Raw genomic sequence first — 26,527 nt, 5'->3', positions numbered from 1 at the left:
TGTACCTGTTAAACCACAACTCCACCACACAGCTAGGGAGCGGTTGTTTAAAATTGCTCTTCTGCCAGAAACAGGGCTCGGATCCCCATGACAGCTGCTCAGATCCGTTGCAGTGAGGAGTGGTTTCTTGATCATTAGCTGGACTTCCAAGCATTATGGCAGATTATCTTCTACAAAAGTGATATTTACCATCTCCTAATGTTCCTACAAAGACCCACCAGTAGAACTGTGGTGAATTCAGCTCAGCACAGAAAATCTTGCAGTTTATACTTAATTCATAGAAGCCCTTGAGCGGGTGAACTAACTGCCACTTGGAGAAATTGAACATTCGAAAAAACAATTACTTAACAGACTGAGTTGTTACATTTTTTTTTTTTTAACATTCACACAGTAATTGGCACAGAATATGTATTATTCACTAAATGCGCCGCTCAGCCCTATACTAGCTGACGTGACAGGTTACAACTGTTATCTAGTCTTTTCATTAAATTTGGACTAAACTTAGATTAAAAGGACACACTTTTCAGAAATAAAACACTTCTTTTAATTGGCAAGTAGAACACACATTACAGATTATTAGTATTTTATAAACAGAATATTAAGTTACAAATACAGGTTAAATTTGCAATTAAATGGCAGCTAACAGCTTGGAGTCCAAAATTCATGTTCTGCAACACTTTTCTATTTCCCATCCCCCACTCTTCCTGGTGACAATGAATACATGACGATCCTCTATTGGGATTCTGCTCTACAGCATGTTCACACAGAACAAAGAAATCCCATTCCTAACATCACCACTAATAAACAGAGACTTTCAAACTAAGTCAGCCATCTTGTGTGCTCCAAATGCAATGAGGACACTGTTGAAGATTTTATTTGATAACACTTTAGGAAAAGATACGATTATCTTCACATTAAAAAGCTGAAAGTTTAATATTTTCTGATCCAATTCAACTGAAAAACAATACCCAGTTCGGCTGCACAGAAGCTTACGACCCATATCTTCCATGACATTGCATGGGCTTCTGTGCAATCTCAGCTAAATGCTTATTGAATCAGACGCTTACGGAGGAGAGTTATGGCATACAACTAACCAGCACACATACATCTATATTTTATATTTAGCAGATTTTTAATTCCTCTCCTCAATGTTTGTTGATATTACTGAGATACCTAGTTCATTCCACTTCCCCTACACTCACAACACATTAATACACCAACTATCTAATGTACAAAAGCTTAAATTACTTTTAGCAAACTTTTATTTAGATATTTTTTAAAAGATTTAAAAAAACGTCCCTGGAAAAGTATAAATCTATATTCCAAAAAAAAAACAAAAAACAAGTGGTGCCAGGATAGCATGGATCTCAGTTTTTAAGCATTATTCGGTAGCAAACCATCTCCGAAGACTTATGCTTGGGGACTTGGTGTATTTCAGCTGTCAGGCACAGGGCCAAGTACTCTCCCTGCTGCAGGGGAAAAGCAGTGCCATTTTTCAAAATCAGAACAAGTTGTTTAGCCTCTCCTTAAAATATCAATTGTTGTTGTAGCCATGTTGGTCCCAGGATATTAGAGAGACAAGGTCTGGGAGGGATTCTTTCTTATTGGACCAACTTCTGTTGGTGAGAGAGCTGAGCTTACACAGAGCGCTTCTTCAGGTGTGGGGGATGTAAGCTTGAAAAGCTTGTCTCTCTCACCAACAGAATTTGGTCCAATAAAATATATCACCGTCCCCACCTTGTCTATCTAATCTCCTTAAAATAGCCATTCAAATCTTACTGTGACTAGACTGTATAGCAAACTAATGTCCATGCTAGACATTTTCTTTCACCTCCTCTAATTTGTTTTAGTTAATTTCATTAGAGAACCAAGATTTCATATTGAAAACAAAAATGTCCACTGAAGGTTTTGTAGAAACAACGTCGTATCTCAAAAATATCAAGAGTACCATTCAGATCTGGATTTCAATTAAAAACTGTGCATCTTTAACAGAAATTATGCTACTGTAAAAACAAAAGGCCTGCTCCTCGACCAGCTCTTGATAATGCAAGCTACAATGTGGGAGACGACACTAAAAAAGAGGGGATTTTTTGCTGCTTCCTTTTTTAATGTAGGCATTAAAAGCAAAGTGTTGCTAAGCTTTTCCTAATATACCATGCGGATGTGTGACATATCATACAGTAACAAGGAACAAAAAAAACCCCAAAACAGTAACAAACAATTCTAGAAAATGCTGCCTTTCAACAGCTTGCTTGGTTTCAGCAATGTAAGGAATTGCCAGAGTGTCAAGATGAAGTCCACACACCTTGATCATTGAACTGATCACTAGATTCCAAGAAACCGAAGCAAATATAAAAACATATACACACACACATACACTCGCACACACACACTCACACAGACACTCACACACAACAGCAGCTGCCTAGAAGGCAGAGTTCAGTCATCTGTTGATAACCAGATGAATAAAGTGCATAGCAACTATCGTAACAGTTCTTGGAGAGAGAACAACACACTTAGCAAGTCCCAAAGTTTGTAAGCTTGACACTTATCTACATTTTGCTACATGTGGCTTCCCTTTTATTTTAGTTTGCAAGCTTGTCGCTTCATCGATTTGACCCTTCAGCACCATCCTGTGATCTCCTTCACACTTTAAATGGAATGTGCTGAGATTTCAGATTGCTGCCTGATGTAACTCTGGAAACTCTTGTCCCCAATAGGATGTTCCCTATAAAAGGGGGAAAAGAAGTTGGTGGAACTGTTATATTTATATTGTATTGCTTGTTGGAATAAAATGTTCTGACAATAGTTATACTGTAACAGAAAACCATAAAAGCAAATATTTATTAGAAGTCAGGTCAGTTAATTTCAGTTATATTCATGTTGTAGCTGTGTATTTGAGTTGAACTGGGGGAATTCCTGGGTCTGTTTCAGTGTTTGTTTTTTAATATCAAGTATACCCAGAGCTTTGAATGGGCCCTTTTTTTGATACTCAGTATAAATCTAAATAAATGGATGTAGCAGACTGAACTAATATTTTCAACTAGCTCTGTACAATATTCAGGGCTAAATAGAGGCATCTTCTGATATTTAGCTGACATTTTATGGGCATGTATTCCTTTTTTCCCCTAATAATCTTGCTACAGAGTTTTCGCTTTTCATACATTTTTGTCTTCAAATACTTTTTACCACTGTCTCTACCTTGTCAAAAGAAAGCATTCTACAAATTATTATAAACCGTTCAAAGTACAATCAGACTAAGCCTACGTTAACATTTTATACCAGCTGCAAGATTTTTCCTACTCTATTGTTTTGAAAACCAGAACGTAACTAAATCAAATTCTGTTTTACAGAGCTATTGAACAAACTATACTTACTGGCTTCCATATTTTGTCTTCTTGAATTTATCCCTCTTATACTGAGCATGTTCCTGTTCCAAAGTTCCAACACCTTCTATGATCTGCTTTAGTGTTTTATAAGTCTCCTTTGGGTCATCAATGATAAATGTTGAATACTCTTCTTGTTCTGGCCCATCATATACAGATTTGCTGCCACAGGCCTCTATGAAAACAGATTAAAAAAAAAAGTAGGACAGGCACACAGTAAAAAATAGTTTAATTGGGGTCACATACGCCAACCGGTGTTACTTTGCTGGTAATTAGAAACTAAAGTTGGTCTTGCATTAGAAGTTAAGTACTATTGATTAAGAAGCAAGATGCATTCATCTATGTTCCCAAGAGGCAATTAGAAGTCTAAGTGTGAATTTTCTAGAGAAGCTTAACTATAACAGGTTTCAGAGTAGCAGCCATGTTAGTCTGTTTCTGCAAAAAGAACAGGAGTACTTGTGGCACCTTAGAGACTAACAAATTTATTAGCGCATTTATTGGCCAAACCAGACAGTCGCTACGCAAAAGAATAAATGGACACAAATCTGACATCAGGAATCATAACATTCAAAAACCAGTAGGAGAACACTTTAACCTGTCTGGTCACTCAATAACAGACCTGAGGGTGGCTATCTTGCAACAGAAAAACTTCAAAAACAGACTCCAACGAGAGATTGCTGAGCTGGAATTGATATGCAAACTAGATACAATCAATTCAGGATTGAATAAGGACTGGGAATGGCTGAGCCATTACAAACACTGAATCTATCTTCCCCATGTAAGTATTCTCACACTTCTTATCAAACTGTCTGTACTGGGCTATCTCGATTATCACTTCAAAAGTTTTTTCTCTTACTTAATTGGCCTCTCAGAGTTGGTAAGACAACTCCCACCTGTTCATGCTCTCTGTATGTGTATATATATCACCTCAATATATGTTCCATTGTATGCATCTGATGAAGTGGGCTGTAGCCCACGAAAGCTTATGCTCAAATAAATTTGTTAGTCTCTAAGGTGCCACAAGGACTCCTGTTCTTTTTGTTTGGATTCAGCATACTCTGGGGAATCGAGTCAGAAATATGCCCACGGCTTCTGGTAACACAAAACCATGTTCCCCTGAAAACTCAACTTGGCTGCTTCTTCCTCACAAGATCAATACAATTCTAGTTAGTGCACAATCTAATTTGCCAATTCAGAGCATGCAAACTATGCTCTATGCCTAAACTATATTAGGGTTCTGGGGTTAAGACCATATTTCAAACAACTGTTACACAAAACATTCTTTGCATGTGAATCTTCCACTGTGTACCAAAAATAAGTCACATAAACTTCCGTGGCAGCAGTAAAAAGTTAAATTATGATCACAGTGTTATGCAAATATGTATCCGCACAGTTGGTCTAGAGTAGTGGTTCCCAAACCGGGGTTCGTGAACCCCTGGGGGTTCATGAAATGTTACAGGGGGTTCTCGGGAAAAAATTCCCTAATGGCGGACAGAGCTGTCCCTAGGGACTCCGGGCAGCATAAGGGCCAGCAGCCCAGAGCCTCTGGACTTCCAAGAGCTAAGCAGATCAAAGCAAACATATGTATCACACTGAGGAGATTTAAACTTCAAGACTCCTTATAAGAAATGGAAAGGGAAATGGATATTTTTTGCTGTTTCTAAAATTAAATAGGCAGCTCGTATTGTATTTAAAATGATTACGAAGAACAAGTTTAAGCTTTGTTGTAACGTGCATTGTTTGCCTGGACTGCTCAAGACCTGAATGCTTGCGTAGGAGGAACTCTTTGAGTTGGCTCCTTAAATACTTTCATGCTCTTTCACATCTGATACTCCTTGATGAAACATAGGAGCCTTGTCTTATAACAGGCTTATTCAAAGTGATACAAGCTACGAAAGTGAGATCTTGGAAGAGTGTTCCCGTTTTCATAATGTAATAAAAATACTGTAATGATAAATAATAATTAATAATAGTGTGTAATAAGCATGTCATAAAAACAAATTTTATATTTCCAAGATCACTGCTTTTATAATTTATACTCAGGTGAAGGAGAAAATCCCTGGAAATATTCATTTTTAGGAGGGGGTTCACAAGACTTGACATTTTAGTGAAAGGGGTTCACAGGTTGTTAAAGTTTGGGAACCACTGGTCTAGAGGTAGAGGGAGCATAAAATTAAGTTATTTTCTTATTTCTAGAAGCAGTGAAACGACACTTCTTCATGCTCACCTTGCATTTTCTCCAATTTAGACATATATAAGTTGAAAAGGGAGTAGATGCGTTCAGTTTCTCTATCTCCATCTATGTCTAGTTGTATATTTGCAGGGAGGCCTCTGTAAAACATAAAAAAGGGAGGCAGTGATAGTACCATTCTCAGTCAGACGGGTTTCAAAAAATCTCTTTTACAGCACGAGAGCAACACTGCAGACCTAATGTAATGAATATGGGAGTGTGAATCATTTTCATATTTATATGCAGGCATTAAAAGCAAGGTATTGCTAAACTTTTCTTAATCCTGCAGATGTGTGGCATACCACACAGTAACACTACAAACCTAACATAATAGGTGCAGAAGTTTGTATCATTTTCTTCTTTACAAGTGAGTATTCAAGAAAAGGTGCTAGACTCAGTGTCCTGGATCCTGAAGCGGTCTGTTTTTCCACAGACCAGGTCAGGGTGATGACAGTTCAAACTACCCCACACACTAACTCAGAAAAGAAGATTCTTTACAAATACTCAGACATTTTAGGGATTAACGAATGTGGCTAGGCTGACAGATACAGTGAGAAGATAGCTAAGTCTTTGGCTATTCAATTCTTGGCCTCTGAGGGTATGTCTACACTGCACACTAAGTTCAGGCTCTGGCTCACATTTGAAACCAAGCCCCCATTCTGTCCACACAGGGTACGTCTACACTGTAACAAAAGACCTGTGGCACGGCTACGGCTGGTCCAGGTCAGCTGATTCAGGCTTGCGGGGCTAAAAATGGCAGTTTAGATGTTCAGGCTGGAGCCCAGGCTTTGAAACGCTGCGAGGGGGGAGGGTCTCAGAGTCCGGGCTCCAGCCCGAGTCCGAACGTTTATGCTGCAATTTTTAGCACCGCAGCCTGAACCAGGCGAGCCGAAGTCAATTGACCAAGGCTCTGAGACTTGGTGCTGATGGCTTTTATTGGAGTGTAGACGTACCCACAGAAACAGTCTGAGTTAGGTCAGCAAGCACTCAGGACCCAGGCCCTAGATCTCTTATAGAGGCCAGGGTTCAAGCCCTGTTATTTTGCTGCGTGGAGACAGCTCAAGCTACAGACCCAAGTCAGAAGCTCTGCATAATGCAGCGTGGACGCAACAGCATGATTGAGACAGCTGGGTCCAGCAGTTATAAGCCCAGGTTTACAATGCAGTTTGGACACTCAAGCAGGGGCTTCAAAATACTGAGTCCCCGGGCCCAGGTCCCACAGATCTGGATTTACAAAGCAGCGTACAATGCAGGTTACCAACAACCAGGCCATTGGTTTTTGTGAGGACAACAGCTGTTCTCATTTCACACAGGGTGCTGGAGACCCTATAAATAATAACACCACTCGTTTTTGTTAGTCTAGATGTTGTCTTCAGTTTAACATACAAGCAAGGAATGGAAAGCCGCTCCTTCTGAGCTGTAGGCAGTTTTAGGAGCTTAAGATTTTGCTCTCACATACTATGGTTTTGAATTTTATCCTGTACTAGACTTACTAATGTCTCATGTACTATGAAGATAGAGCAATTTAACCAGGGTCTGAAGATGCCAGTTGTGCTAGGTATGAGAAGAAGATTGGGATGACAACACAACTGACCTAAGACGACAGTTTGTTGTCTAGAACCCAGAGATGCCCAGGCAGCTTGCAACATCTTCACAAATATTACCTATAGGAAGGCCACATTGCATATACTTAACATGCCCCTGGCAGAATTTAAAACAAGCAACCCTTACCCAGTGCAGGGCGTACAGCCAGGAGTATTATCTGCAGTGGCCTTACAGCACAGCCAGTGTCCATTAAGGTATGCGGAAGGGTGGTAGACTGTGAGGCGTTTCTTGTTGCACTGGCTAACTTTAGTAAGTATGTCAATCCAGTCCTTGGCCTCAACACAGTTATTTGCCTGGATGTACAGGACTCTCTCAGGCTGAATCACTTGGAACATCTGAAAACCAGGAAATAAGCCACAGACTGAACCACCAATGTAATTAACATTAGAGTCAATTTAAAAGAATACAAAGTAAAGGAGGGAGTCTTAACAGCATAAACCTCTATATTGGAAGGTACAGTCTGATCAGTGGATTATTAAAGGAAACAGGAAAAGGTTTTAGACCAAAAGATGCATCTAAAAGCAGCAAGAAATCCTATTAAACACAAATGGATCTGTAAACTGAAAGATTAACTTTAAAAATAAAACCTCTTTGTGCAACATGTTAATCCTGCTCCTACAGGAGACAATTTATAAACAACTGAGATGAATTTGCTTACTGAGGAACACACCCTTACAGTGATCCGTCCGAGTCAGAGATACAATTTTAGTAATGTTGCAGCTTCAAGTTTTGGAAAGCTGACAGAGAAAGCAAATGCTGGGCTGAAAGGAAACACCTTTTCTAGTGGGAGGGGGAAGAATCGAGTTTGCAATCAGCCGCCGTGCCTATTTTGCTTTAACTGACACAAAATGAACCTCTTCGCACTTATTTTGTTTTGATTTTCTTTCCCTTTTATAACCACCTGCACACAATAAATATAACCACTAATACCACTAATAAAGTAACAGAAGTGAGGGCTTCCTTGTGAATATACAGGGGTGTGTTAGTGGCTCAAATTATTAAAATGTTTATGTCATGTTAATTCATAGATTCTAGGACTGGAAGGGACCTCGAGAGGTCATTGAGTCCAGTCCCCTGCCCTCATGGATGGACCAAATACTGTCTAGACCATCCCTGATAGACATTTATCTAACCTACTCTTAAGTATTGCCAGAGATGGAGATAATGGAGATGGAGATAATGCTTAGGCACTCCAAATCACCACTGGGATTCCATTTTGTAGATGCTGTATGAACATTTATGAAGACACAGTCCCTACCCCAAACTGCTTGCAATCAAAGAAATCACAACCACTATCAATCCTTTTCCACGCTCTTCCTTCCTCTTGAAAAAGGTAACATTTCAAACATAATTCCTTTTCCAGATAAACTGATATCTGAAAATCTGTTGGGGATTACTGAGGTTAAAGTTAATGAGATAACAGCAAATACTGGAAAAGCAAAATGAAGTACTTGAAGTTCATATAACTTTTCTAAATAATTAGCATTCACTGGTTTTCTTTCCCCTTTCATGTTTAACTAAGTCCCCGGCAAAATTAAAATCTGTACATTACTGTTTGTATATGGCTTTGTATATGGCTAAGTATTATTTCCCATACGACTGTGTCCTCAGGGTTATCAATTTTTTTGTATAAACTCACCTTTCTGAATTACAAACAGATATCACTGTCCCAGATTGTACACTGACTGGATAAGGGATAGTATTTTAAAGGAAGCTCATTTCAATACGTGGTATCAGTTCAGTCTCTGCTCCTTTTATTACACTTTAAGGTTTGTATTCTTGGAAACTAGGAATACCCCTTCAATTTTACAAGTGAACTTCTTGATTTAAATGGATTTTCACCGAAAGGGAAAGGAAGGCTGCGGTTGGCATTTTTTCCCTGTGTTCAGTATTTTTTTTTTTTACTGATACCAGACACCAAATAAAAAGGTGTGAACTTCATCACAATACTGCTATAGCAATTACTAGTGTGATCAGCTGGACACGGACAAAGTGTGGACAAAATGCAGTATTCCCCTTTAAAAACTTGCCAGGAGAAAAAGTGCTAATTTGAGGTGAGACAGGAATTGCAAGTCTAGAGCATACAGCTCAGCCCCTGTTTAACACAGAGCTGTAGGAAAGTGAATTTTAACACACTGCTTAGTGTAGCGGAGCTCTGTATGTTACAACAAAGGAACAGATTTATAAGGGATATGTGGCTGTGTAATGGGATATCATTATAAGTGACCTAATGTATGGAAACTGTTACTGAGAAGCCGACAGTTAAGCCAAGAATTTCAAGTAGTTGTAAGACCTTTTCAGGCTCAAAAAACACCAGACACAGCATTTGTTCTTCAAGCAATGTTCTGCAAAAGGCCAGAAAGTTACTTGTAAAACAACTCTCTGCTCAAGGATCCTGATGTCTTCTTGAAAGAAGAGAGACAGACTGGGGGTGGCGTACTGTGCCCTTACGTGGTGCTGGCATCTACCACACATTATGAAACTCATTAGGAATGATGAAAATGGGATTCGGTGCAAGATGACAAGATGATGAACACGGATGCCAAGAAAATATTTATAGTAGATGTGGATCTTTAAACATACTTTGCATCCAGTATAGAGAATTCACATCAGCTGCATAGGCAGCAGGGTTTTAGAATTCTGCCCATATCATTGTATTCTATTTCTACATTCTAAGATAAATAGAAATTCTCTGATATTGAAAATAATCCAGCAGAAGGCCTCATTGGCTGGGGAGGTGGGCAATAGCATATTCTACCATTTCCAGGAGAGAGTTGGGGAAATTTTATCTTGAAATATGTTCAAAGATCTGCATTTCCCATGCAAAAAAGAATGCTTAACTTCAAAGCATAGTTCTATTCTGAAAACTACATAAATGTTGCATCTTTTGGTTTTTATTCAACAAATACTTAAGTTAACTGTGCAATGAGGAGGTGCCCTAAGAAACAGTGAGTTACAGCCTACTGCGTCTTGTTACAGACAAACAGAGCAGTGCCACTGTTATCACATTACAGACAAATGCCACTGAGTTGAGCGTAGGGTCTCGCTTTGCTCAGCCAATCAGTAAAAATACTATCACAGGTCTGGTATCTGGTCTAAGCCTGAACATTACCCATTCTGGTCCTCAGAGCGCATGTAATTTAGGAAGTGGAAGGATCACATGACATAGAAGCTGGAAGTCATAAAAATTTATGAATAAATACCTATTTTAAATAATGTTTAGAGACAGATAAAAACATATAATTAATTTTATAAGACCTCTCAGATCTGTACAGTTGAAATCATATCACCTATGGTAGCTGACGTTAGAGGCAGAGGAGTATGAAAAAGGATTGTGACATCACTTAAATTCGTACATTTCTAAAAACAGTTTCTGCATAACAGATGATATATATCAAATACATAAAAGCATGCTCTGGTACTTGACTCTTAAGAAATGCAGCCATCCTGCACACATGCCAACAGAACTATTATACCACACTATCAAGTTCAGATGGTGTAAAGGTTATATTGGCAAGTATCTGGGACCATACCGCTCATTCCCATATATTCTATACCAGATACATACATGCTATGTCATTATTCTATGAAGATATGCTAACTGATAGAGTATTGCTAGATAATGTGCTCCGTTGTAAATGTAAGGAGTTAATTCATTCCCAAGGATCAGACCTAGAGCTGATGGGAAGGGCAGAGACTCAGTTGCCTTACCTGTGTCCAACTATCTAGAGCCCAGACAGCTGATGCAGCAGTGAGTGGACAGTACTAAGTGTGTGCTGCAGATAACTAAATCCAGATTCCGCTGACAAGGCCACATTAAAAATCTCAATGGACTTCACTTTTGGACACCCATGCTACTAGATACAGAACAAGCAGCTGTGGCTGTAAGTCTTCCAATGGAAATTCAACACGAGTTACAAAAAGGAAAGAGGAGATTTGGTGGGGGTGGGGACCAAGACAAATCCAACTAACAGTTGAAGATGACCTACTTACATTTTTCATTTTAAAGGACTCCTCCTCCAATTTCTCCACTGCCAGAATGTTTTCTATCGGAATGCTACACAGTGGGTGATCACCTGCAATAAACAATTGCAAGCTAAAGCTGCATAACTGTTCAAATGTCACTTTGCCCTCTGCTCTTATTAAAAGCGCTGCTTTGATTTCTGTGAAGGAAGAGTTCAGTGGGACTGCAAGAAAGCTTGTTTTACTGATAGAATCATAGAATATTAGGGTTGGAAGGGACCTCAGGAGATCATCTAGTCCAAGCCCCTGCTCAAAGCAGGACCAATCCCCAGACAGATTTTTACCCCAGTTCCCTAAATGGCCCCCTCAAGGATTGAACTCACAACCCTGGGTTTAGCAGGCCAATGCTCAAACCACTGAGCTATCCCTCCTCCCCATGCTGTCAAAACCTCAATATTACCTTAAATTCATTTCTGTTTTTAGCTGCAAAATGTGCCACCACCAAACCGCTTCAAAAATCACCTATTCAGGCAGTGATTGGGAAAGTTGCAGACAGAACATTTTCTCTCAAGAGGCAGCAAAAAAAGGGAATCCTTCCTGTCGGTGCAGGTGATTAAGGATGGTGGGCATGATGCAGACTTCATGGTTGAGAGAGTTAAGTGATCTAATAGTTAATGGAATCTGCAATCGTTCCCTCAGCAAATGTACACAATAGAAGGATAAGTTGTTACTCTCTACTGAATAAAAAAATGCAATCTAGTTGGAAACTCCTGAAATAATCTTTGTAATCTTAATCTAATATTAAGGATTTTACTTATGAACAAATGTTTGAAAGTTCAAAGCATGTACTCAAACCCCAGTGTGCTTCTGTTAATAGTGCAAATGCTACAAAATTAATGAAAACCACTAAAGAGAGAGTCCATTTCTGGAATCCAATTGATAAGTGATAATGAATGCAAGAATAAGAGAATTAATTAATTCAATAAAAGATGGACATGTATGTGCCCGAGAATAATGAGACAATTAATAAAAATCAGCAATACTCCAGCAGTTTCATGTAAGTGGTAATTTTGATATTAATTACATTAAAACAGTTTATTTTACCCACCTGATGTAACCACACAGTGAAATATCAAGCACTGAAAAGTGAGGCAATTCCAGAAGTTGCAGTTGGATTTCCTCTACAAGACTAACTCGGCATGATGCCCACATGTAGTGTTTTCTCTGTTTTTCATTTGAAATGTGGGCGCTAATATGTTATTTATTGTTGCTAATGTGTACCATAAAATGTGCAGTTACAACCTCAGCTCCCTGGAACTGCCTCACTTTTGAGTGCTTAATACAGTATTCCAAACCTTAACAATAAATTAACACTAGGATATCAATCTGTGGGATTTGGCATTGTCCCATGCAAACCCAAACCCCAGCTTAAGGTTATTATAGCTGTGTTCTGCCTTCTCAGCCCATATGATAAACAAGTATGGACTAAATCTCTACAGTACCCTATCAGTAATTAACATACACTGTGTGTGCATTCACAAACACATTCCAATAAGCATATGGTTTAATTCATATCAAAGCATTCAAATTCCACCCAAACTCTCTGAAATGATTAGTACGAAGAATACACAGAAAGAAAAAGAAAAAAATCCATGTGCTTTTAAAAAACATCCCTCTCTCCTCTCAGATACTTTTTCTATGTATTGTATTTTCTGCAGTTACAGATTTACAGAAATTAGGTTTTTATTGTGAAGTACATTACCAAGGAGCTCCCTCTGTTCTCTTACACAGTTCTGTATGCTTAGCCCATTGTTTTATTAGTGAAAAGTTAGAAAACAGAAAGGCAAACCTTTGTTACCTTTGCTTTTCTGGTAGGTAAATTCATGGTTAGTCAGGCGAAACCATCTCTTCTTGAAGTTTTTCATACCAAATCGTTTTCTTCCTTGCGCTCTTTTGATCATAAACCTATTGTAAACGGGAAAGCATTGTTACCTTAATGCACTCAATTACAATCGCACGTTGTCAAACACCAAGAGAACACACTGAATACTTTCTAATACTAGGTTCCTGCCTAGGCTACAACTTGACCAGTTGAAAGTTTAGCGAGAGGTGTTACCCTGCATATATACTAGGAAAAGAGAGTAACTTAGCTAGCATGTATTTGCTACGCTTAACCTAACTCTACCACTTTTCCCTGTCAAGACAGAGTCTAAGAGGCTTAGATGATTTTCAACACCTAAAAGAGATGTACAAAACCTCGTTAGTACAAGAACTGTCTTATGTGATTTAATCACTCATACTCTATAAATAATATAAAATGTTGAATGTTCTGGAACTCCATTTTCAACTAACAAAGTGATTCTGCAGTTAGAAAATACAGATTTTTATCCCACCATAAACTAGCTTGTTAAAAGCCACTGTCACTAGTAATTCTGAGTTTTTCATTTATTGATTTGTGGTTATATATATATATATATATATATATTAATGAGAGAGAGAGAGAGAGAGAGAGAATGCTTGCCAGAGATGGAAAGCTATTTTACACAGTGTACAAGTGGATTCATATGTACAATATACTGTACTGGATAAGATAATATAACTGAACCATTAAAAACTACTTGCTATCAAAGCTATATTTATCAGACACAAAGGTAGTATACAGCACAATGAACACACACAATACAAAAAAGTAATAGGGAGTGGCTTAATGCAAGGGAGGATTTCACAACGTGTGTTTTCACCAGCAGGGGAGCCAGAACACTTCGAATAACAAACACCATAGTTCCCATTTCTAATAAACCATTCTTAGTCACAAACAATTAGAATGTGTCAGACAGACTGAGAACCTAATAAAAACCTCCTTCTCCAAAGCCTTCCAACCTGAATGCACTCATGGCACTCTGTTTAGTATTGTGCTGTATTGTTCCCTGCAGTGCATTTAGACTGTAAACTTCTTGGGGCAGAGGCTTGTTTTATGTGTGGCATGCCCCATTCACTGTACTGTAGGCACTTACAAAATGATATAACTATTATGGTGGTTAAAATCCATCCATACCCAGAAGGTTTGGATAGTAACAGTCGCTTCTCAGTCTTTATTCCTGGATCATTTGAGAAAGACAATGGAGCTGTACGTCTGACAATGGGTCAAGGCCTCCTAATGTCAACCAAGTTGATGGATCCCTTCAGGTTTTGAAGTTAGGAAAATCTCAAAACGAGAGTGGCTGCCTAAGAAAATGGGGCTGGGCGGTCTAAGGAATAAACTCTTCATTAAGTTCTTCTTTTTGTCATGCAGACACCTTTAAAGGTGACCTGCACATATACATGGTGTTTTAAAAATAAACTCCATTTTAGATGTGTGCACTCAGTACCCCAGCGTTAAAAGCACATTTCTAATTACATTCCCTTCTTTTATTTAAAAACTATGCATTGAATCAGACACTGCCTTTATCTCTTTTTAAGGAAGATCCTGCCTTTGATATTAGAATAGGAGCAGCTTTGAAGCCTGTAAGCTACATACAATAATTTAAAACAATACGTCATGCTTTCATTACCTGGGTAGGCAGGCAGAAAGTATTTCAAGACCAGTTTAAAGTATTTCCTTGTTTCTAAAATTCATGTAACATTTGGGGAATTGGACTGAACGAATGCTCAAGACACATGAAGGAAAAACATTATCAGAATTAATTGGCTGAAGAGACTTTTTATTCCTCCCCTTTGTGGTAGATTTAAATGAGGATCTATTTCAGTTTTGCTTGGCCGCGTCAGTGTGAATGCCCTTCGAGCACGAGTATGCAAGGAGAAATTACTTTCAGTTCTCTTCCTTTTGGAAAGAGCCCAAAGCACAAGCCAGCGGCTAACCCACTCATCTCGGGAACTAGATGGTCAATCAAAAGTGCACACTCTGCAGGGTGAGTTACAGATGCTCTTTATATAGAAAGAAAAAAGATTAAAATTAAATTAAATTAAAAAAGCAGAGCAAAGGCATATAGAAAACCCACTCAGCAGCCAGGCAATTCCTCTGGAAAAATAATCGAATTGATGGTTGTGAGATAACTTGCCTTTTTTAATGCTAAGGCATGACAATTACGAGATAATGTGGGGGAACTAGCCATCTGCAGCCCACTCTTTAACCTTGAAAACAATTTATTTGTATGTTGCTGAAACAGTGCCTAGAAGATGTATGCTGACATCTTAATCACTCGCAATGAGGTTTTAGGAATTTGTACACTAAACATTAAATAAACTCCAGCAGGCTTGAAGCCTCTGCCTACAAATAAAAAGTACTTTACTATTTTCAGCATCTTTTTTAAAAAATTAGGCACTGTTGAGATGTATGTGACAAATTCTCTCTGTTGGTTTTACATTGGCATTTCAGCGTTATTAAACAGAGAAAACATCCTTCCCAAATTTAAGTCAGATATGTCTTGCTATGAAGGAAGGAGACACTGCCAGCAGGTAGCTACGACAAAGCACCACCTGTCCCTACCATCTTACCTGCATGAACTATTACCATCAACTTTCTTTACTGTTAGTTTAAGAATCCTTATAACAGCAGCCAGCAGGCCGAGCAAGAAAAGACAGAAAAAAATCAGACAAGAGCAAAAGAAAGACAGAGGCAGAAAAGTCATGTTTAAGAATCAGAGGGGAAGTTACAAATTATACATTTATTTTCAAAAAGCAAAAGAATGATAATGCACAGAATTAAAACAGACATGCCAACTTCTGGGGACTCTATCACAGAAGTGAAGCAAACTCTACAGGCTAAATAAAGGGGATGTTCATACTTTCACAGTTAAAAGTTGTCAGCATTTTCAATGTAAATCTAATATGTTGTTATTTAGTGATTTATAAAATCTGTTGTGAAAATTTATTCTAGGTTGCAACTTAGCTTACTAAACTCAGGAGTAATTTCCAAAAAGGTTTTATTTTCAGAAGAAACAATCTAGCTGCCTATACACTGTACTTAAGTGCTTTTACAGACTCATTTTTAAAGTGAAAAATGCCAGCAATTAGTCCATATGACAACTAGTGTATGGAAAGCGTCTTAAGAAGCAGAGATACTGAGATTTGAAGTTGTTCCATTGTACATGCATACTAAACATTTTTCTGCAAAAATTAGTTAAGATTTTATAGCACAACAGCAATGGCAAAACCCATCAGAAGGCTTTACCCAGTCCACAATGTCATGATTCAAGTATTGAGTGTCTGTCTACAGAATGGAATTTTGCAGCTGTTGTAAGTTTGAGTCACAACCTTAACCCTCTTTTAACAAAGGGGTAATTTAACTTAACTGTGCACTAATTGTGGTAATTAAGTTCTACAGGCTTTTTTTTTTTAACAAAAATTCTAGAACACACATGAAATTAAAATGTTTAAATCAAATGAAAGGATGTTAAAATAAGCTAGCAGCCACAGTGGATAAAGACAGCAATGCAACGTTTTCCTACATTTATATTTTCCCTTGTAACATATGAATGTAGTGGGTAGATACAATCTACATGCATCCGAAGGAGTGGGTATTCACCCACGAAAGCTCATGCTCCTATACATCTGTTAGTCTATAAGGTGCCACAGGACTCTTTGCTGCTCTTTATAGAGATACAAGAAATTCTACTATGAACACATTCTTACCCTTCTTTAAGCAGTATGGGTTGCTCTATACTCTTGTGATCTCTCCTTCCAGAGGATGAAATCAAATCTAAGAACTTAAGATGGACAAAGCATACTGATAAAATATGGGTACAACAGAAGCCAAATTAAAATATTTATATTTACATATTACTGTAGTACAAGACAATGCTCTAACAATATTTGAAAATAGAATACAGCAAACAATTAGGGAATTTGGGAAGGTTTGCTGGATGGTAAATTAAGAACAGCTCAAATGCAACAGTGCCCCTAAGTCCAAAAGCTATACATTCCCACTTCTTTGTCTCCTCTTCGTGCTCCTTTTCCTTTATTACTCAACCTCCTTCATTTAGTCTTGGACCAGACTGTTCTCATTACAGGCTTGCAGGATAACATGGAATGTGTAAAATCGGACGAATAGTATATTGTTCCATAAGTATTATTTAAGAAGTGTAGTTTCCAACTAATTCTATGGATTTTTATGTGCACTATATTCACTGCATATTTCTTGAGTACTACTGCAACTGAATCTGCTTTTTCTTAAGAGTGTTTGGTGTTGCGTAAATATTACACTACTTATATGATTCTAAACATCAGTTTCAATAAGTATAATATGTATTCAATGCATTGGCTAGTTACTTACATTTTTTACTGCATCTGCATATTTCTGCTCATTAAAATAGTCATAAAAAGTTGCCATGTAAGATTCCTTGAAGCTGGCCTGAAATGCAAACAACCAACCAATATTTGTGTGTCTTCCAGTACAACTTGTACCTAAACCCTTAACATCAACAGACTCAGAAAATAAGCGTTTCCCTACTCAAACCACCACCAATTTCCCTATCTGCAAAAAAGAGAAAGAAACCAAAGCTACTTTCAGGTTGTTTGGCTGTACTAAGAAGTACTACCGAGAAAGCTCTCAGACTAAAATAATTTCTATTACAAAAATGTGGATTAGCAGAATGAGTTCCAAATCTTCAATTCAATATATTTACTATAACATCCTGTAAAAGTTTCAAGCTATTTTTTAAAAGTCATGCTCCCAAAACAATCTGACAAAAACAATAAGAGACAAGGAACTGAATGGGGTCAAGAGATTTGTAAATGGGATACAGGCTCACTCGCAGGTTGCTGGTGTGAATCCAGACCAGTTCAGCAGTGGCCTCATGTTATCATCTGATAACTGTTTGGTGGCCCACTGGCTCAAATTATTCTCATTTCAAATTTCTAGTGGACATCAAAAAGCCACTACCAGCTATCATCACTAATTGGCTGAGAGCTGAAATGGCATGAGAAGTGCACTATCCCTCACCCTTAGAGGTGGTTCCTCTAGATCTAGATCAGGCTTCAAATACTTTGCTGAGGCAGCACAGAAAATACAGCAGGGCTGCTACCATGTATATAAGCTCAGAACTTCATTCTCCAGGTGCTGGCATCTTTCAATGCTGCATTTTTTCAGAAAGACTTCACAAAAAGCCGCAGAGCCCTGAGACCATGTCACACTTTATTAAAAATGTAATTCAAACAAAGAAAACGTTTGGCATCAATTAGCATGCAGGTTATAAATTCAGTTACTCTAGCATTGCTTACCACTGACTGGTTTGTATATGGTATTATATAGCCATTCCAAACATTTAATTACAATAATAAAGCGACAAACTGCTTTTAAAAAGGAAATAAAGAGCAACATTTTGCCAACATAACCCACAAAATAAGAAATAAAACAAAACACTTACAGATTTAGATTTTGATAAGCTGCCCAATGTTTGTATGGTCTTAGAGATAAGTGTCAATGTTCTAGAGGTCTGAGGATCCTATGAAGGGGGAGAACAGTGGTGTTACATATTCCTGATGTTTAAAACACGGGACAGAGCACTACCCACATTTGCTGTTCTCTATTTCACCCATACCAACAATCAACGTAAAATTTTAAAAACTCACACTTTATAGAAAGAAAGCTGCTGCCTTAAGAAGCATGACAGACTTTGTTATGACTACTTTCTTGCCCTTGTTTCTGGAGAGCAAGTGAGAAAGAATCCTTGCTTCATTTTGTAAGTGAATGCTTGAAGACTATTTTCTATACTAAAATTTAAGAGTTTAGATTTTGGGAAACATATTTATTATTCAAAGGGTCTCAAAGGGTTTTGAAGTAATGAAGCCAATTAAAATGGAGCAGCTACTACAGTCTCTAGAATAGCTTGCAGTGCCTTTGACTTGTTTACTTAAGAGAGGGAATTTGGTCAAGAGGCCACAGTAATATTCAACCCATTTAAAAATTATGCTGTACGCTTTTTAGTGGAATCTTTAACAACTTATTCCTCAAAGTCACCTCTGACCACCAGAAGGCACTTTTTATTCCAGGTAGGAGTCACTGATATGACCATTTTTAAAAAATTCACTTATTTAGGAATGGGAGAACATTTTAACATGTAAACAAAATCTGTTTAATTTTTAAGGCAATTAAAACATTTTTAACAAAGTTATTGCAGCTGAAACTCCTATTTCTGCATATAACTTTGTACAAGAAAAGAATGAGGCGATACAGTTCTGGTTTATGTAACACTTCACAGCATGCTGGGCCCCATATGAATAGGTAATTCCACACGCAAATCTTCTCTTTGATAGCGCTGAGCACTAGCAAAGAACACAAGCTTGTATGCATTACCCAGCTGGACAATGAAACTGTTGACCAGTAGGGGGAGTCTCGTGAGTGTTTGAGACAGAACTTTCATAGGAGCAGGACCTAGACTACAGAACTTCCTCCCTGAGAGAGAGGGATGAGAATTACCACAAGGCTCAATTTCAAAACTAAATGTAAAATTCACTTCAGCTTATCAAGGGGGGGGTGGGAGTCTAAGTTCTTCACAAACACAGTCACCTAACACATCTACTACCACAAAAAGCAGACAAGAACCATCAAGCTATTTCTCCTATGTGTTGAGAAGATAGATTTAAAAAACAACAACACTTGATAGGCGCTCATACTATGGTGATGGGCCACATATGAACCTAGATAGATCGATACAGTACTTACTGGGTGGTGTGGTGTAAGTTGAAAGAGGTTTGGAGAAAGAATTGCAGGAGCAAAGAATCTCAGGAAAATGAAACTGCTTACAGCTGTATACCGTACATCTGGGTCACCTGTAACAAGAGAAACCATTCCATTCATTATTCCAACAAACAATACTTTAAAGAGCATCTTCAGTACTGATAAAACTGTCAAAATACCTTCTGATAGTTAATTCAGCCCTGTGCTGGAGGTTCACATATTCACGAGTTATGGGCGAATGAGATAATGGAGGTCATTTGGAGCCAAATATGAGCTATTGATAAAGTAATGAAAATATCCAGGTGAGAGCTAGCCCCATTAAAACAGAACTAGGGAGCTCCACAAAGTCTCATTGTGCAGGAAATGCTTAGTTTGTATATCAGATTTTGGTACTCAACTGGAACATACGATTCATTTACACGGATTATGAAGGACACTGACTCTCACCATTTATCTATAGCACCTAGCACAAAAGGGCCCTGATTTGTTAGGGCCCCCGGGCACTACTGTAAAAGAAGTAACAAATAGTAATTATTACAATAATTATTATAAATTGAATGGATAAGGAACACAATATGGAGATCAATGGAATTCTGTTCTGAGATTTTCTATTCTCAAAGTGACTATAAAATGGCATCATCTTACTCAACTGATCTGCTCCTGAAGAGTCAGATCTGCTTATTTTAGTGACAAAAAATTGATTGTTGTTGGTTGATTGGGGCTTTTTTAAATTGCTTTTTACTTTGGCAAAGTCAATGCAGCTAAGAAGTGAAACAGATTCTACTACTTCTTGTGTATCTGCAACAAATTTTACTGAGTTCTACTTAGTTATAGCTATGCTAACCCACTGAAGGCAATGGCCTTGCATAGGTGTCAATAATTTATAATTTGGCTTTTATTACAGGCTAATGCATGGGTTGAAAAAAAATGAGATTTGATAATGAGTTTGCAGACTAGCAATCAGAAATCATTGATATATAAATTTGAACCCCCTCAATGCCATTACTCTGAAAGTGACATGATAGAAGAGTAGAACAAATTTTACGGAAGAGCTGAGGTAAACACAGTATAGATATACACTTCATAAATAGCTTCTAATCTGAAATATACTTTTAACCTCTACACCTGTAACTCTAATAATGTAAATTCGTAGATGATAAAAATTATATACTTCAAAATGATTGAACATACAAGAAATTAAAAAGACATACAGCAACTCACCTTGAAAACGTTTGGCAGCTGACTCTCTCAGTGAAAAGAAAATGTCGCACATCACTGTAGGACAGCTCACCCCAGATTTCGTAATGACAGTAAAAATGCGGTCAACATACTGCCTCAGATTTTCCTGAAACATTTAGCAACATGTTAAATTTATTTTTGTTTCGTTTGGTTTTAAATGCACCATTTCTCTTCAATGGAAAACAAGGCTACTACACTTTCTCTAATGGCATCTACAGTAGATTATTTTTGCAATAAATTATAAGATATAAAAAAGCCACAGTTCCAGATTCAATGGATACTCTACTCTTTGGCGAGGTGTATTTCTAAGCACAAAGCTGAAAGCACAGTGTCTTTTTCTACCAAAAAAAAAAAAAAAAAAGGTAAAATAAAAAAATTTAGACCTCATTCCAAAAAAGCATTATTTCTTCTACAAAACAATTGGCTAAGGAGTCCTCATTTCTATTATACTGGATATTTATGTAGTCGATTGAAAACAAATTCTATTCTTCCTTGCCTATTTTACATTTAATAGACAACATCACATTTCAGTACTATGCTATACAACTAAACATGAAGCTGATGTTAAAAAAAAAAAAAATCACACACATTTCTACGAGGTTAAGAAGGCTTCCAGTGGCTACTAACATATGAAAGCTTAATTTACAACACCAAATGAGGTTCAGGGACCTCAGTAAGGGAGACAAAATACTCAATATAATTAGAGATTTTGTTTTCAATTTCAAATCTGATTGCCTACCCTGTTATTTTCTAGATTTTCACCATCTTTTAACTTCACAGGATCAATTTCACAAGATTTGTGGAGCTGGCAGATCTAGAAAGAACATGATGAAGAATTAGTACACTGGTGTATCTTCAGGTGGAAGAAGTCTTAATATAAAGGATTTAGGCTGCTAGCTTTCTTGGGTAAAGTATTTTGTCTTCTAACAAGACATCACTCGTCAGCTCGTCAAGATTTTGAATTTTTCCAAAATGTTACATTCTATTTTTCGGCAATATCCTGCACCTAAAAGGATGACGTTTCCACCAGGTCCTCCCAAACAAGGTCATCATTTAAGAAAACATTTCTTGTTCCAAAGAGATAGTACTTAAAACTATTTTTAGGAAAAATAGTATTTCCTGATGAGACATCATAGTAAGTGTTTAGGTACGATAGTGCTGAATCACTTAAAGGAAATCTGTGGTCTGAAATTGTTGCTCAATTATGGTTCTGGGAAAAAAAAAAAAAAGGAGAGCCATACTGGACTAGAGAGATAATAAAGCATCACCACATTGCCAGCTGTCAGATATGCAGTTATCTAGGAATAATCATATTCATTTAAAGTGACAGGATGAAATGTGTTATTTATGACCAATGTTTTCTGCTGTGCACAGTTTTTATTTTCTTAGGCTTTTATTTTGTTTTTAACCATTTTCCAGAACCTAAATGACCTATTTTAAAAGACAAGAGGCTTATTTTAGACACAGTTCACATGGAAACTTTTTATTTTTCTTTAATGAAAGTCCCCTGTTCATGAACTGGTGACTCAATGGGTAATGAGAACCACATGGGTTTTCATTTAAATACAAGCTCAACATTAGTCCTGCAAAGCAATCTTAAGGGGCAAAACATCAACAATGTCTGATCCTAAAAGGCCCGTTAGGTTGAAATTGTGTTCTGAATCTGCTCTTACCTCATCTATAATTGGCTTTAGTGTAACCTGAAGATAATGCATCCCTGCCAGTTTCATGGTCTCATCAATGCACTTGGAAGTTAATGAATTTCCTCTGAAAATGGTGTTGGGGTCTCTGGAAGGGAACAATTTTCTATAATTTAGTCTTTTGTAATAAATCACTAACATGTAGAAATAAAAGCAGCAACTGAACGATGAAAAGCTGTTTTTGAATGCACACACCAATATTCCCCTTGATCCTTGCCTAAGGGCTGCCATGAAATGCATTGTATAAGGTTTAGTGCATTTCTAGCTTATCATAGAAAAACAACAGTCATCAACATAAGGTTGTTAGAGGGTTTGAGAATTTGCGGGGGTTCTTCATAATTTTTATTACAGTAGTGCACAGGAGTTCCACTACACTGAGCACTGCACAAACACATGCTGAGACATAGACCCTGCCGCAAGGAGCTTACAACCTAATGGAAAAACCGTGAAAAATGTCTGTGCTTTCATGCACTACTGCCCAGCAAGAACTTGGGAGGCAGCCATTTCAGTCTCATGACTATATTGGGCACTGGATTCCATCTGCTAACTACTCTAACAAAAGGCATATTTGGGGTGATTAATAAGATTGTATGACCTAAGTGACCTTTTGTGGCTGAACTACAGTACCATGCTTGATGGAATACTGTATGTTATGCACTATGTAGGCCCCAATCCTGCAAACAGAACCGTGCGAGTGGACCCTTGAGCCTACACAGCCCCACACTTGCTTCAGTGGGGAGCCACCTGCACAATTCTCTTTGCAGGACTGGGGACATAAAAAGCTGCAGATGAGTGACCGTAGCATTTGTTAACCTTATATTCGCATGATTACAGCCTCTAGGTTTGTGAATGACCTCCAGAAATGTGCGTTTTACATATTTTCAAATCAATCTTACTGAGAAACATGCCACATTATTATGTCAGACTTCCTAGGCGTGGCATAATATTGACTAAAGAGAGCAATACTAATCTAGATAGAGTTATTTGTATCTATTATTGGAATGACATTCCCACTCACTCTCTCCCTATGTGGCTTTCTCACATCTCTCCTGCTTTTCATCACCCACGGATATGCTGTTTTTAATGATGATATACAGTTGGCCAGCAAGAGTTAAATCATGTATGAAGGAAACCCACAAAGGCCATTCCCAAACCGGAGTACAACTTGCAGGGACCTTTTGCTCAACTGTTTTTTTCAATATTGGTATACTGACCCTCTAAAAGGAAGCATGCACACAGAAACTGAAATAGTCTTTAAAAATAAATAAATAGACCAGTTAACAAGTGTATGCACGCATACTGGTTCTTAATTTTGCAAACAGCCATTAGCGTATACATCAGATTTGCAATCTGTTGTTCACTGGGTTTTTTGCACCCGCGAGTTAAAGTATACAAATAATTTCAGGAATCACAGTAGAGGAACTAAATAATAATAATGATTACTTTTTAAAAAAGCCATTGCAATTCCATAAATTGAGCATGACGTTATAGCAACATCTGAAATTTTATTTAAAAATTAGTGGTTCCTTGGTACTTACTGAGTTCTCTTCACTTCAGCATTTGCAATTGCACTGATGAAAGGCACAATTTTGCCATAGTGTAAAAAAAGTCTAACCAGAGGTATGGCTGCTTCCTGTTTTTCTCTGCAAACTTCACCCAACACATGTGCAGCAGATGCTGAAACAGGCTGAACAACAGAGAGAAGCAAAAACTTTGAGACGTGTATCTAAAGTAATCACCACTTATTAACACTAGTTTCTTTTTCTTCACACAGTACCACACATACTATCTTGCTGTGCCCCATCACCTGTGAGATGGCTGGGTCTCAATTTCCACTTTGTCTGCCAATTATAAGTTTTGATCACAAGAGGGCAGCAATTTAAAAACCATGACAATGCAGTGTCTGTTTTCCCATTGTTAATATCTGGTTTCAATGAATATCGCAGCTGCTTGCGAAATACTGGACATAAAAACCTGTACTTTTTGCTGTATTTTTTAAGCCACTATCAAAGAAGTTAAATACAGTTCTCTTTAGGGAAACAAATGGTCTAGTACAACAACTAAAAGCATTTTGGATGCTTTGATCTCAAACATAGTCCATCCCATTTCACAGTTTAGGATTAGTATGCACAAAAAAACAAAAAACATTTTTTCTACATAAATGCAGGTAAATCATTTCTTTACCAGCAGAAGAAAGCCAACTGATCAAACCCAACAAGTTTATTTTGCATACACATGTAGGATTAGACAGTTGAGGAGTACATGTGGGTTCTCATAACCACTGTTGTAGCTGGGTGTGTCTGTACTTACCATCAGTGCGTGCAGATACAGATCTTTTCTGCCCGGACAAAAACAAGCACAAGGGATATACAGCTTCATAAAAGTCTCAAGTACAAAAAAAAAAAAAAGGATCAGCTGAGATCTCTGGCAACTTCAGTTCTATAACCTCACTTGTAAAATGACAAATATTTATGGGGGCTTTGAGGATAAGTAGCAGGTAAACAACAAGCAGCAGCAAATAAATTACCTCAACATCTGCAGATTTTAACAGGAGGTCTCTAAGTGGGCTGTAATAGTCTGAGGAAAAAACATGGTCCTCAGTGTAAACCACATTTAACCTTAAGGAACCAAGGTCATCTGGCTTCAATGACTTGTTGCCATTATCTCTGGGCTGCAGGAAATACCTGGCAGGCAAAAAAATAGTTGGTCTTGAAACAGAAAAAAAGCTCTTAAGCTATACATGAACATATATAATATGTAGGTACACACACAACACTCGTAAACGTATTGACTTTCTGATGTTCTGAATTAGGTTTCCAAAGCTGCGCACCAGTTCCTTTTGCATCAGCTTTACTAGGGAAAGTTCTGATCATAAAGTGTTGTGTACTTAAGATAATATAAAATTCCATACAGTAATAAAAGTATGGCATTCCTGCAGAATTGCAGTGCATAACATCAAAGTTAAATGTATTAGAACTCCCACCTAATTTGCACGCACATAAAAAAAAAAGTCAAATTTTTCAACAACTATGCCATCAAAACAATGCTTCAAATATTTCAATATCTTTGTTTTGATAGTTTGGTAATTGAAGATTTTGGCTTAGGTTTTTTGTGTGGGAAACTAGAGGGAAGTTAAATGCATTTAAACTTTGTTACCCAACAGTAGTTACTGTTATGGTTTTGTAATAAAAATATATGTACAGTACTAAAAACAATACCTTTTCTTTTATGACAAAGAAAAATAAATAGCAAGTACCATGCTTCATAAGAGCTGGATTGTCGGAGACATTTTAAAGGAAGTCTTAGCTCTCCTAGAAACTCATCTCCAAACTTCAAGTTGCTGGCATTCCAAAGGTCTACTCTGTAATACAACAAAACCAAAACTCAAAAGAAACTCATATTGAAAATATAAGAAAAAAACAAAAGAGCCATTTTTCTCTTTTTTTAATTTCATTTTTCATCCATTATGTATGAGTCAGAAAAGTATGTTCCAAAACATACTGTATTGGTTTCTAAGGAGTCAAAGAGGAGCTTACACTGTTGGAATCTGCTAATTCATAACTGTACAAGTCAGTGGACAGAAACCTAGAATACCCTTTCCTCATCCGTTTTGTTCACAAGAATTTACACTTTTAAAAGCAGCTGAAATGTTTCCAATTCACAGGTGCAGATCCACTGCTGGGATGTCAAAACACACAGTTCTGGGATAAAGCACTATAATTAAAAC

The 26,527-nt window shown here is 37.6% G+C and overlaps 1 protein-coding gene across 3 annotated transcripts in view; it reads right to left on the bottom strand.

Annotated features, from left to right (window-relative positions):
• Nucleotides 1–520: 520 nt before the first annotated feature.
• RASA3 (RAS p21 protein activator 3) overlaps nucleotides 521–26,527 on the bottom strand; it is a 277,547-nt gene continuing 251,540 nt past the window's right edge. For all 3 annotated transcript variants that reach the window (XM_034758104.1, XM_034758102.1, XM_034758103.1), the window contains exons 9-24: nucleotides 26,057–26,161; nucleotides 25,328–25,484; nucleotides 24,339–24,487; nucleotides 22,774–22,888; nucleotides 21,840–21,914; nucleotides 21,083–21,206; nucleotides 19,847–19,953; nucleotides 18,549–18,626; nucleotides 17,456–17,533; nucleotides 16,816–16,889; nucleotides 13,043–13,149; nucleotides 11,215–11,297; nucleotides 7,348–7,556; nucleotides 5,614–5,717; nucleotides 3,378–3,561; nucleotides 521–2,728 (exon numbers count right to left, since the gene is read on the bottom strand). In XM_034758104.1, the coding sequence (XP_034613995.1) occupies nucleotides 2,653–2,728; nucleotides 3,378–3,561; nucleotides 5,614–5,717; nucleotides 7,348–7,556; nucleotides 11,215–11,297; nucleotides 13,043–13,149; nucleotides 16,816–16,889; nucleotides 17,456–17,533; nucleotides 18,549–18,626; nucleotides 19,847–19,953; nucleotides 21,083–21,206; nucleotides 21,840–21,914; nucleotides 22,774–22,888; nucleotides 24,339–24,487; nucleotides 25,328–25,484; nucleotides 26,057–26,161 (1,825 nt within the window). In that variant the 3' untranslated portion in view covers nucleotides 521–2,652. The remainder of the gene's footprint in view (nucleotides 2,729–3,377; nucleotides 3,562–5,613; nucleotides 5,718–7,347; nucleotides 7,557–11,214; nucleotides 11,298–13,042; nucleotides 13,150–16,815; nucleotides 16,890–17,455; nucleotides 17,534–18,548; nucleotides 18,627–19,846; nucleotides 19,954–21,082; nucleotides 21,207–21,839; nucleotides 21,915–22,773; nucleotides 22,889–24,338; nucleotides 24,488–25,327; nucleotides 25,485–26,056; nucleotides 26,162–26,527) is intronic.

Source organism: Trachemys scripta, chromosome 1 (assembly GCF_013100865.1).
Source record: "Trachemys scripta elegans isolate TJP31775 chromosome 1, CAS_Tse_1.0, whole genome shotgun sequence".
Classification (NCBI taxonomy): Eukaryota; Metazoa; Chordata; order Testudines; family Emydidae; genus Trachemys; species Trachemys scripta.
This window is presented reverse-complemented; position numbering and strand designations above follow the sequence as displayed.